The sequence below is a fragment of the Myxocyprinus asiaticus genome, chromosome 35 (assembly GCF_019703515.2).
Source record: "Myxocyprinus asiaticus isolate MX2 ecotype Aquarium Trade chromosome 35, UBuf_Myxa_2, whole genome shotgun sequence".
NCBI classification, from domain to species: domain Eukaryota; kingdom Metazoa; phylum Chordata; class Actinopteri; order Cypriniformes; family Catostomidae; genus Myxocyprinus; species Myxocyprinus asiaticus.
Window position 1 is genome coordinate 40,063,038 of NC_059378.1, and position 14,346 is coordinate 40,077,383.

The window sequence follows — 14,346 nt, forward strand, 5'->3', positions numbered from 1 at the left end:
ACAACTCGATCCTGCGGACAGCTTCACTGGCTATTTTTCATTCTGACATATGCCAGAGAGGAAAGTAAGTCTCACAGGAGAAGCTACATGTCAGATAATATGATCTATTATACACCTCTGAAAGGACGGCCCGTTCAATAAATAGTGGAAGACCATATCGTCCACTATTTATTCTTCATTACTCTTATAAATCGCTTTTCACAAAGCAAAAAATTAAATTCAAACTCACCTAAAATTTGCTGTGGTTTATATTTTAAACAAGAAAAACTTTTTGTTAATGGATTCAGAAAAATAAACAATTATACAAAAGTTTTCCTTTGCTTTGAACATAAAGGTAACAAAATTGTGTAAAATTCTCTGAAAATAAGACTTAGTATCTTACGTCATGTTGATTCAAGAAAATGTCTCTTTTTCTAAGGACATTTAGATATTTTACTTGAAAACAAGACAAAAATACTGATTAAGAATGTGATTTTTTTTTTTTTTTTTTGCAGTATACCCTGTACATAGATGCACAGAGATCAATTCAATGGGTCAATAATCTAGTTTAAAACACATTTGTCAAGTTCGTATAAATGTAATCTTTGTGTCCATGTTGGTTTTAATACATTTTTGAAAAACATTTATAGCATTTTCTACCAAAAAAAAAAAAAGATGACTTTAATAATGTCAAGTGGTGTAACCATCAAATAAAATGTATTAAAATATGTTCCTTGCACCTTGAATACATGTGAGTGTACACAACTTAATTTAAAAAAAATTTTCATGGTAAAAATATGTTTTACAAAAATCAGGAATTTTTGAGTAAAGAATATCAAGAAGTTTTACAAACGTGCCTTTTCATAAAAATTGTAAAATATAATTATGTTATGTAATTATATCAAAATATTTTTGTTTTGTTTTTATTTTTGTCATATGACAACAAAATGGCTACCCGAAATAACAATATTTAAAAAAAATATATATTTCACTGTTTATTTTTTAAAGAATAATAACTACTTACGCCAACGTTTCTTGTTAGCTTTTAATGAGTCTTTTAATGTTTACACTGCATAGACATTTTTTACTTTAAACTGCAGAAATAATATAAAATGACTCAGAAATTGTAAACAGTGTATGCAAGGATGCTTTGTGTGAATTACATGTTTAACATACTTTTGAATAACTTAATAGATTCGTTCAAAAAATAAGCGTTACGTCACTGACCCAAATATGACTTTCATTTTTCTCCTCCAAAAAAAAAAAAAATCACAAGCCTTAATAGTTTAACTCAATCTGAACAAATCGGTAAATATGTAACTTTATGCTCCAGGTGAAGATTTCTGAGAAGACTTTGCACCGAGGCGAGGCTGCTCTGTATCTGGAGAAAGCAGGTGTAATATTACAGATAAGCCCTTGAGAAGGGGTCGGACAGCCCGTGTCCCTTGAGGACTGACTATCCCGTCAGGCTTAGGGAGAAAACTCAATCACCAGCTGATATTCGGGGTTGCGGTGAGGTGAATGACAGTGTTTCACTAATGAGCTAATGAGGCACTGAGGCAGAACGAGACACGATAGATTTCCATCCTCCCTGCGAGAGATGTAGGTGGTACGTTCCTTACTGTGTGGGTAAGAGGAGCTCTGGTAAACCCTGACATGCACACACACATACACACACACTGCGGAGTCAATGCAGGCAGTGTGGCATTCAGCAATGATATCAGCAGTTTTCTATTGGCATACTGCAGCAGTAGAAGCCGTTCTGTAAAAGCAAGAGTGATTTCCCTATTAGCCAATCACCAACGTCCATGATAAAACCACAGATTACCCCCGACTTGTTTCCTGCATCATTGTGTACTAAACGGCCAATTCACACAGTTAAGCTAAAATGAATATTGCTCTTACTTTTTAATAAAAGACAGGGATGTCCCGATACCCTTTTTGGGAAACAGAGTACGAGTATGATACTTCCTTTTTAGTTACACGTTGATACCGATAACTGTTTATTGTTTTATTTTTTTCTAATGTTGCAGTTTTTAAATACAATACTGTGAGACTGATGATTTGAGGACACCGTGTTTATGTTCAGCAACTGTTACTCAAAAGACATCATCAAATAAAGGTCATTTTTTGCCGTCACAAAATGATAAAACAAATCACATATTTCACATAAAAATGTAATCACTAAATAAACAAAACCAAGAGAGCTGACCTGCTGACTTTATTAGTTTCAGCAACTGTAACACAAAAAACATTATAAAAAAAAACAGGAAGTAATTTTAGCTCTCACATTATCAAAATGTTCCAAGAAGTAACATTTCACGAAGATAAAAAACAACATAACCAATGTATAAAAGCTGCCTATTAATAAGGATTCCTCTGCAAATGTGATCAACTGAAAGTAGAACAAAACCTTTTCAACTTAACATTGCATTATTTTTTATCAGATGAAGTACATATAAACAGATAAATAAAGCAAATAAAGTGCTGCACAGATGTGAGATACCGCTTAAATATAATACAATAATTATTGATTTAATATTAGTAGTAGTAGTTGTAGTATTTCTACAGTTAATATTACATAAATATACAGTACAGTAGTGATATATTTCTGTTGTATTTATTTATTTATTTATTTATTTATTATTATTTAAATTGAGCTTTTATTTTGGCGTAAATCCGAGTGCAGCCCTTTCAGTTTGTATGTTTTTCATGACAGCTTCACACCTCTGGGAAAGCAGGTCGCTATGTGACCCAGTGTGATTATCAAACCACAAAAGGCTGCAATTTATTTACTGTAAATAAATATGTAGTCTGTATGTGCTGCACGCTTCATGATGATGTGACACTTCGGCCGGCTCCACACATTCACACTGAAGCGTGCAGCACATGCGGACTCTACATTTATCTCATTAGATTGCAGCCTTTTCTGTTTAATAATCAAACTAGGACATATCGCAATTTTAATTTGTCCGCTGAATGTTTACACAATGATACTCATATGTCAGATGGCAGTGTTCGAATTGAGGAGGGCTGGGGGATCCCAAATCCCCCATAAGAGTCCCCTGGTGTTTCATCAAAACTAGAATACTAGAAACAGAAAACTATAATTCTTTTCATATTATTGTGGTGACACAAAGCAACATTATCCATTATCTGTCCCAGTTTTCATACATAATCCAAATATCGGAGTGTTGGAGCACTTTTACAAATACAAGTATGTGAGCGCAGCCCTTACAAAAAAATTTAAACTAGCCGCAAACTTGCTGCAAATTTGCCGCTCGTTATTTTCACATGAATAAACTTTTGATTCGGCGCAAATGTTTGCCAAAAGTTTACAGTTCTTCACCGGAAGTAGTGAACCTCCGGCAACCTTTGGCAACGATGGACAATTTGCCGCAAGTTTGCCGCAAAGCTCATTTGCATGTGAAAATGATCAGTGGCGAATTTGCAGCAAGTCTGCAACAAATTTGCCATGAACTCTCGATTGTCATAAGGGAGTATCTGACCTGATTCCGATACCGGGATTTCCCTAAAAAAAGATCATATAGATTACAGGATCCCCCTTAAGATGTTCAATGATTTATCCCAAAAGCGTTTTTTTTGTTTTTGTTTTAAGCACTACCATTACAAAAAATAAAATAAAATCTAGAGTTCTGACAAATTTGCTACAAACTTGCCACTCATATTTTCACATGCAAATGAGCTTGCGATTTGCCGCATACGTTTGCCAGAAGTTTGCAGCTCTTCAGTGGTAGTGGTGAACCTGCAGCAAATCTCTGGCGACAATGAAGTGTTTGCCGCAAAGCTCATTTGCATGTGAAAATAATGAGTGGCGAATTTGCGGCAACTCTCGATTTTTGTAAGGGTAAATGCACTTCCCATTTTTATTGTGCAGCGCGACTCGCCACCCATCCTCGCGCTAAACGCATCATAATCCAGGCTTGACTGGATTGTGCGGATTACATTAAACATTGCGCCGCAGACCACAAAACCTGTGCGATCAGAATTAATCAGACAATGTTCTACTTTGAAGTGCTATGGAGAATGTCAAACAAATGACATAATGACATAATGTTACTGTAGTAACTGGTATTTTGACAGAAATTTAACAGATTCCTTTTAAAACCTTAATGGAAAATGGAAGTATACTCCGTTTGTATTATAATGATGGCAATTTTAGCGGTAGATTCTAAATGCGTTTAGGCTACTGTTTTCTCCATTACAAAATACTACAGATATTCCAAGAGATAACTTATTCATGATCAGGAATGCATTTGTGATGAATCAATGTTCTGTTTGACACTTGACTTTATACTGTATCTGTGAGGGCAAGTCTCGACAAAAACACTGGCCTAACTGTTCAAACACATCGACAACAGCCCTGCTAGCATTAAATGTACTGTCTTCAAGATGAAATATGAGCGCTGATGAAAGGGAAAGTACAGACACACTCAAAGGAAATTTATGGCTGTGTTTCTATAAAAAATTGTTGCTATAGTTTTGTCTAAAGAAAGTGAACGAGCCTTTGTTAAATGGTTTGGGTAGCGTCACAGTTCACGGTCAAACTGTTATCGATGACAAGACGGCCTCAGAAATCCAGCAATCTTATGAGAGAATGGATGAACTGCTTGACAGGGTTGAAATTCAAGCTCAGCTACATTTTGACCACCGGCCAAACACAATGATGAGTTTCACTGTCTTTATCTACGACAGTATTGTGTCCTTCGTTTCAGGAAAAGCTAGAGGAACCACTAGCGATAGATTACAGAAAGCTCTAAATTTAGGATGTGACTCGTTTGAAAGCAGAGGCAGTTCAAGGCCATGGTGAAGAATGCAGAGGAAGTGTAAAAGGAAGGTGTTTTTTTTGTTGGCACTGTGCTTGCCAGTGAAGAGTTATCTTATCAAGGGCCTTGGTAGATAGTGAAAGCATGTGTGAACACAAACACTGCGGTTACATGTGGCTGCGGTGTGGCACCTTTTACACACACGTCATCGTTGTAATCCTGACAGAGCGATCATGAGCGAGTCCTCATGTTTCCTAATTCCTCCAGCAATTTGTGGAAGGCTTTTTTAGAACGATCTATTAAACATTTCTTAGAGAATTGTTGTTGTAATTTATTCATTTCCAATAGGCTTCAACAGTTACACGGCATTATAAGTATCTTTGCCATGTTTTCCAATAAAAAAAATTGGAATATCCTTAAAATTAGATACATTTACCTGAGAAGCATGAAATGCATAAGATATTAAAATATTTTAAGCATTTTCAAAAAAGTCTTGTTCCATTGTGCAAATTTTGTCACCTGTTTCTTTGTTGGTGTTGTCTAAATTTAAGACCCTTTCACATCAGGTATTGGAACGGGACAATGCTGAAGACAGGAGTAAACGGGGTCCAACACTGTTTGAGATTAGTCCACTTCAACCACATTTGCATGTGGTCAAACTGGTCGAAAATACATGTAACTAAACTGGGCTCGTATTATAAAAGCTGTAATGTTTTAAATTCGAATGCATTCCAACAGAAGCAAAGCACCGCCTACTCACCTGTCAATCAACCGATGCACTAAAACCAAAGTTTCAACTTTGACATTAATCTGCAGCTTTAAAAGAGAATAACTGTCTGATTGGAAAATGTCATTTTTTTTTGCTAAATTACTAGAACAAGACATAGATACTGATTAAGAATTTTTTTTTTTTTTTTTGCAGTATCAATTCAAACATAGCCCGTTAAAATACAGACAAATGTGGGGTCAAGAATACAATCTCACTGGTAATACTTTCTGTGAATTCAGCGTCTTATCTAAAGATGTTTTATCCAAGCACACAAAGGTCATGACCCGTTGACACAGAAGTTAGAGTTTAACTATGGATCAATTTGGAAGGAGGAGACGTCTGGTGGTCTCGACTGAAGTCCTGGGAAATAAGAACCTGTGACTTATAGTTAATATTAACCTTATTAAAATACCTTATTTAATACTTTAAAATACTTTTAATAAATATCTGGGTGGATCTCACAAAAAACATATCCAAGTCTTATTTCACCCCAAAATCAAAAGAGAAAAATTAGAAATTCTATTTTTGCTTAAAAAAATTAAGCCTATTTTATTTCATTGTGACATTATTTTCATGAAAATTAAACATATAAATAATAATGACTAAATACTTTTAAAAAAAATTTTCACGTAATATTGAGAATTTGAAGAATTGAGAATTTGTGGGAAAATGTGCTTAAATGTAAGTTGATAGAAATAGGAAACATGAAGAAACTTTTTTATTAATATTAAGATATTTTTGCATAGTGACATTCATTTTCATGACAAATAAGCACATATCATGATGAATAAATACTTAGAATTAGAATTATTTTTTTCACATTATATTAATGAAAACTGTCAAAAAATGTTCTTAAATGTGTAAAAACACCACAGAAAGAGACACAAATGTGCCCAAAATTCAAAATGTAAAAAGCTTAATTAAGACAGGCTTTATTTTCTTTATTGCAAAACATAATTTCTTATGTCTCTGTTTTGATTTTTGGCAGGAAATATGACCTGGGCATCATCTTGACAGGTTTTGTTAGATTCACCCATTTACTCTTTGTTTGCTTATTTAGTTTAAAGCACAGGTTCCAGACGGTTTCCATCTGGATAGGTGTGAACTGCAGCTGAGATAAGCAGCCATAAACATTGCGCAGTAAAGCCTTTGTTTTTGCATGCCTATTTTCTCCAAACTCATAGAAAGCTGCCCTCACTTTTATTCTGAACAGGAAAGAGGAGTTTTAAGTAATTAGATGACGCATGTGGATAATCGCCTGAGTGAAAGCTAAACCACCAGGCTAGTTATCCAAACTGGGCTGGTAACCAAACACGCTGCTAAAATACAGTTATTTGGATGACAAAATTTGACTCAGCACAACCAGTCATTAAATAATGACAAAATAATAACACATCTTCAAATGGGGGAACAAACCACCCACAGCCAAATAAGAGCATTGTCATTTATGCAAATTCCGATGGCCCCGCCTCCTGCTGATGACATCATGATTCTGAGAGCATTCTAACTCACCAGTCTCTCACCGGACAGCACCTCCAGCAGTTTGATCAGCATCCGTCCATCTCGCAGGTCCATGTACAGATCTGTGATCCGGCATGACACGCGTGCCAGGTGCGAGTTTACCCATTTGGTGAAGGTCTTCTTCTGTACGGCCTCTCGTTCATCTGCAGGAACACAAAGCGACATGTAATGCTCTGAATTTAACACATGATAACTGGAACTTGTTTTACACTGTGTGTTACAGTGATTTTACCACGGTATGCAAAGTGAATTCCCTTAACCACAGTAAAGTCACTATAATGCAGGGGCATATGTATAAATCCAAAATAGATGTATAAATCCAAATATATAGTTAGAAATTCTGAATACATAGTTAAAATCTTGAACATAAAATAAGAAATTCAGAATATATAGTTATAAATCCTAATATATAGTTGTGATAATATAGTAAGTGGTAATCCTACTGACTAGCACTCACCTTTCAAAAATGTGTGAACGTTACATCACTTAATTAATATTCATGAGCAAAGCTGATGATCAAAAATGTTTCTACTCCACTAGTTTTATTTGCTATATTTAGACTGGTATGAACTAGATTTTCTAGGAAGTCCCTTTAAGAGGAGCCAGATCACTTGGTGGCCATGTTCATAACACCTCAGGGAACCTTGTGGGATGTCATTTTCTATGGATACAAGTACAACTCCTATCCACTTGAATGGAAAAACACTGAAATCTCTGAAATGGTTGGGTAAGTTTATGAGCAAATAACATTTCAAATCAGAAATAAAATCTGACAACAATGTCATAAATTGTGCTTCTTTAGCTTAGATTATGCAAAAATATGCTATTTTTCAGGCTGGTGCAGCTAATGTGCATGTGTGTTCTCACAAAAACGTGTTTAACCAAGGAATCTTTTAAGGCGAGACTTCCATTCCTAGAGCTGCCATATTCAATGTTTTGATTCTCCCATTTATAGTTTACGAGTGACCTGTGTCATCCTGTACAGTCTCTGTATCAGGTCAATATTCAACATTTTACCAAAAACAATCTTGGTTTCAAATAGTCCATGTGAAACAACATTTTCAACTGTGTTGCTAAAATAGCCAAAACTTTTCTGTTGTTTCTGCCAAATGGTAAACCACTTTGTTTGCCACGTTTCTGCCATTTTTCACCATTATCCCATAATTCATATGCTTGCAGACAATTCCCACCAATCAAACGCGACAAACAATGTACTGTGGACAAAGGGGCGGCCGTCATGTTTATTTATGCTAGACTACGGGCTCCACCCTTGGACAAGCGGTTCAAATGCTTGAACAGAGAGAATTTATTTATAATCTTCCCAATGTTCTTGTTATTGCATTCCATATCCTCACACAGACGTAAGCAACGGATTGAATTGTTCTCCCGCATTCTCGTTGAGACAAGAGTGTTTCTCCTGGTTGACCCCTGAGTAGTTAAGACCCAGGATGACCGTGCCTTCCCCCAACCCGAGAGTCCGGGACTGTTAGTAAATTAGAGAGACAGACAGAAAATGAGTGGAGAGAGAATGGAGGGAGAGGTCATCGAGACCCAAAACAAAACAGAATCAACAAACAGAGGAAGAGCAGCATCTGCCACTGAGGGAGGCCAAAGGTCAAAGGGTCAAACGCATCCACAACTCGGACCATAAACAGCACTGCGAAAAGGTATGTACTTAACCTAGTGCATTAAAGGATATTTCACCTAAATTCTGTCATCATTTCATAAAATCCTCCATAAAAGCATTGTAAGCCATGAACCAAAACAACCAGCTCTGAGATGAACCACTACATTACAAACTTTGATTTGAAGCAGAAAAGTATTTGTAATTGAACAAAAACACAAAGGTACAAGACTACAGTATGTACTTAATTATGATGATATCAAATTAAAAACAATGGAAAAATATAAAATTACTGATTTAAAGTTACTGATTATAAGTATAGAAACAATGTATTTTATTGCAAAATATTACGATATTTTCAAATATATAAGTAGTTTGAGAGTGTAGGGAAACAGACACGATTGCATCATTCATGGGAGTGGGCGGTCGCTGCAGAGCTCTTTTGTCGCACTTTGTTTGCCGTTCACCAGGAATTCCGTTATTAAATACGATTTTTAAAAAGTTGAAATAACACAATGACTGATGGCTTCAACAGAAGCAATCAATTAAAGGGATAGTTCACCAAAAAATGAAAATTCTCTCATGATTGACTCACCTTTAAGCCATCCCAGTTGTGCATACCTTTCCTTCTTCAGCAGAACCAAAATGAAGATTTTTATAAGCACATTTCTGCTCTGTATGTCCATACAATGGAAGGGAACAGGTGCCAGCTGTTTAACGGTCCAAAAGTCATATTTAGCCAACATAAAAGTAATCCACACAACAAATCGATAATTAAAACGTTTTAACCTTAAATCGTTACTTCTGGCCAGTGCTGGGATGCTGTTTGAAATGACCTAACTCTTGCGTGACGTTCGTTCCTCTGTTGTAAACAAAGTGCGCTCTTCCGACTTCTCACGTGAACGTGCCATCACGCTTACGTCACAGCTACGTGACTGTTAGCAGGAAATTTTTTTAAAAGTTACGAAAGTTTTAATTATCGATTTGTTTTTTACACAAACCTACCAGTTTGCTTCAGAAGACATTAATTGATCGATTGGAGTCATGAGGATTACTTTTATGCTGCCTAAATATGATTTTTGGACCGTCAAACAACTAGCACCCATTCACTTGCATTGTATGGCCATACAGAGTTGAAATGTGCTTATAAAAATCTTCATTTTGGATCTGCTGAAGAAGGAAAGACATAAACATTTACATTTTTGGGTGAACTATTCCTTTAACAACCTCAGAGCTCACGTTAGGCCTGTCTTGAAACGTTAATTTGCCCACTGAAAACATAAATTCGACTTCCGGAGCCAGACTGTTGCACTGTGTATGAGAGTGGTTTTACTCACAATAATCTTTATGTTGTAAAGGAACATATGTATGCACTCTACACTTTATAGACAATGACAAACAAACGTATGGAAGTAAACAGCATGTCCTGAACTGATGACTGATTTTCCAAAGCCAACACTGCAGCTATGAAAGCAAATTATACATCCAACCAGATTGTGGAGGCCTCATCTCTCATATCAACCTTCAATACACACTCTGATGTATAAACACACACACACACACACTCACACTCACACTCACACACAGAAAATGCTGACCTGTCGGCGGCTACATGCTCCAAATGTTCAATTAAAATGCCCTTTTCACTGCAGTTAACATAAGCAAAAGTCACCATTTAAGCTCATTGCTATCTAGGAGAACCAATTGTGATATTAAAGAGATTTAATTTGTTTTTTCCCTATGTGAAACGAAACATCTGCCAGGCATCAAACTTTAATAAGAGCTTTTTGCAACATATGCTCCTCTCTGCTTCCAGGTCGTAACCGATTCGCCTTTACAAGTTGTGAAGTGTAGTCTCACAGAACTATGGCTACATTGTGAGCCGATAACATCGCATCCAATGCCACCAAACGCTACATTAGCCGGGCTTGCACATACACCCAGAGAACTGTGGGTAGGGCAAACAATGGCGGCAGTGTTCCTACCCGCAGCCCCGGCAAAAACCGCAGGGAATACTGCAGGAATGCGGTAGCATCTGGACTTAACGTTGGGTAAACACGTCCAGTGTACCCATCCTCAGGCTCTAGCACCACAACTCACCGCTAACACTAAGCAGAATGGACGAGTTATGAACACATCAAACGCAGCTAAAATCTGTCTCAGCTAAAATCGCATCTAAAAGGCGTCAGTTTGTGTATGGGGTAAGTAAAGGAATAGTACACCCAAAAATGAAAATTCTCTCATTTACTCAACCTAATACCATTTCAATTCTGTAAGACACAAAGAAATTTGGAAGAATGCACTAGCCACTCTTTTCCATATTATTGTTATAAATGGGGACTGGAGCTTTAAAGCTTCAAAAAGTACACAAAGCCCCATAAAAGTATCATAAAAGTAGTTCGTAAGACTTGTGTGCTTAAAAATGACCAACATTTATGTCATCAATCACTGGTAATATTTCCCTCTCAATGCGCCAAGGAGACATAATTAAAGGGGTCATGATATGACAAATTTTCCTTGATCTTTTGATATATAAGAGGTCACTGTACAAAAAAAAAAAAAAAAATGTATGTTTCAGAACTCAAAACTTCCTTCTCACAGCAAAAAGAGAATTTGTTGAAACCAAGCTGTCTCGTTCTGTACCTACTCACACTCTGGTAGACATTTGCATCTGACCGCCTCCACTACAACACATCAACACCTATTTTACCTTTAATCGCTTCTGTAGTGAGCAGTGAGATGGCGAGAGCAGGTCAGTCAAGAGAAAAGAGCCAATCATAACAGTGGGTGTGTACTGTCAAGTCTTAAAAGAGAAGGAGCACCAAAACAGAGCTTTTCTGACAGAGGGTCAGAATGAGGGTGGAAATGTTTTGTTTAACAAATATATGATTGTTTCTGTGCAAAAAACGTTACTGATATTACAAGTGAACCTTAAGGAACATTTTAAAATAATAAAACAAAGGCATGTCATGACTTTTAAAGTAATGTTCTGGGTTCAGTACAATTTTAGCTCAATCGACAGCATTTGTAGTATAATGTTGATTACAACAGAAAATAATTTTGACTTGTCCCTCGTTTATTGAAAAAAAAAAGAGGCAAAAATCATGGTTACAGTAAGGCACTTACAGTAAATTAGGGCTGTCAATCTATGCAATTTTTTAATTGAATTAATTACATGGAATGCCAATTAATTAATCAGATGGAAGAAATATTCTTTATTACGGTCTGGGGACATGATTAATTGTGTTAATTTTATTAACGCGTTATTATAATTAATCGCACTGAATTAATGCGTTAACTTGACAGCCCTAATTAAAACACAAAAGTATAGTCATAACACATAAACATCATCCATGTGAACATGATTTTAGTGTGATAAAACTGCTTATAGGGTTAACCGGCAGTACGTCGTAATGGCAACGAAGTTCAGTTTTTTTTCTTCTTACAACTTTATTACACTAAAAATAATGTTAGCATGTATAATGTTCAGGTACTATACTTTTGAAACAGTGTGTATTTTTATGTTTACAGATTGGCCCCATTCCATTGTAAGTGCCTTACTGAAACCTGTTTTTTTTTTTTTTTAATAAACAAGGGACGAGTCAAAATACTTTTTTGCAGTAATTAACATTATACTAAATATGTTGTCGACTGAGCTTAACTTGTATAGAATCCAGAACATTTAAAAAAAAAAATCTCTTTTGGGGGCCTGGGTAGCTCAGCGAGTAAATAAGCTGACTACCACCCCTGGAGTAGCGAGTTCGAATCCAGGGCATGCTGAGTGACTCCAGCCAGGTCTCCTAAGCAACCAAATTGGCCCGGTTGCTAGGGAGGGTAGAGTCACATGGGGTAACCTCCTCGTGGTCACTATAATGTGGTTCTCGCTCTCGGTGGTTGCGTGATGAGTTGTGCGTGGATGCCGCGAAGAATAACATAAAGCCTCCACACGCACTATGTCTCCGTGGTAACGCGCTCAACAAGCCATGTGATAAGATGCGCGGATTGACGGTCACAGACGCGGAGGCTACTGAGATTCGTCCTCCGCCACCCGGATTGAGGCGAGTCACTACGAGGACCTAAAGCGCATTGGGAAATGGGCATGCCAAATTGGGGAGAAAAGGGGCCAAAATTTCCCCAACTGAATGTGGAATTAAGGGTGAATTTACAGGCCTTTGGGTAGAACAGGCTGTTTGGATAAATCAGTAATTGAGTCTGGATTTGTGATCAGGTCAGGGGGTCACACTCTGATAAGGGGGGCTGGAGTAGTGTCAATGTCGTAATTGTGACAGAAATTGCGCTCGTTTATACGCTTCTAAAAATCAGCTCAAGCCAGAAAGGAAGCTCAGATAGCTCAGAGACTGTTGATTTATTGCCATTTCCTGTATCCTCAAAATCTTTGTTTTCTGACCGCAAAACAAACCACACCCTTCCCTTGCAACAAGAGATAATATTGTCCATATGTTCACAAAAAAAAAAAAAAACGTAAAAAAAATCTACGAAAAACAAAAACTACTAGGCTGTGTAAATGTATACCAAATTTTGGAATGAAACTTTCAGGAAAAGTCTCTGTCTGCGTTATCTCTCAGTGAAAACATACAACAATGGTCTTGGACAAATTCCAAAAGGCACTTTTGTGCATTGCAAGAGGGGGATGCTACTCATATGGTCTGGATCCCTTCACGAAGGACACTTTTACAAAAAGTCAAAGTGTAAATACGATGATTACTTCAAGGAATGATTTTGCCATTTATGATCATTTTTATGGTCACGCTTTATATTAGGTGTCTTTAACTACTATGTACTAACATTAAAATACATACATGTATTTATTGTGTAACTACATGTTGTTTTAAGATTCACTACAGGATTGTTAAAAGATTCACATTTGCTGTTACTGAGACTGAGGTTTGGGTAGGTTTAGAAGTAGAGGTTAGGGTTAGGTTCAGGGTTTAGTGTAAGGGCTGGAGTAGGGTTAGGTTTAGAATTAGGGGTAAGGTTAAGAGAGTAACTACAGATGTAATGAAATGCAGGTACTTAAGTACAATGAAACAACAAGTATGTACATAATAGATACATTGTATCAAATTCATAAGTACATTGTAGTTAAAGATACCTAATATAAGGTGAGTTTTTTCAAGTGAATAAATGCTCACTTTCAAATGGATTTCGCACCTTACAAGTCTTTGTGCAAGATAGGAAAGGGAAGTCTTCGGTCGGGTCAGCCCAACCCTGAACTAAGAAAATATGTATTGTATGTGCTACTCATGAGTGCATGTCACTGAATTTAAAGGCTAATAAAAGGAAAAAGACCAGACCACAGCATTCTTCACATCACTTCACCACATGCACCTCCAAAAATGTATGCTGGCTGTGGGATTCAAAGTTGCACAACATGGATGAAACATTTCAATACAGAAATATGAGAGTGCCAAGTCTTAGAGGGTCACAGATAAGTGTGATCAGCTTTTCAAACAAAATATTTTCTTCACTGAAGAAATTGTCAAAGATGTCCACTTGAGATTGGACCGAACTAACAAAAACGAGAAAGAGAAATCTGCCTTGGAGCGACTAAGAAATGTGGTCCAGAGGTGGCTTCCTTTTCCTCTCTCTCGGATTTATCTGCATCCTGTGGCGTGAGCGTCAGCAAAATGGAATTCCTAAGACTT

General features: G+C 36.7%; 1 protein-coding gene across 3 annotated transcripts in view; it reads right to left on the reverse strand.

Moving 5' to 3' along the window:
* Window positions 1-14,346, reverse strand: part of LOC127426018 (spectrin beta chain, non-erythrocytic 1-like) — a 117,209-nt gene that overhangs the window by 42,703 nt on the left and 60,160 nt on the right. For all 3 annotated transcript variants that reach the window (XM_051672442.1, XM_051672443.1, XM_051672444.1), the window contains one exon: window positions 7,048-7,199. In XM_051672442.1, the coding sequence (XP_051528402.1) occupies window positions 7,048-7,199 (152 nt within the window). The remainder of the gene's footprint in view (window positions 1-7,047; window positions 7,200-14,346) is intronic.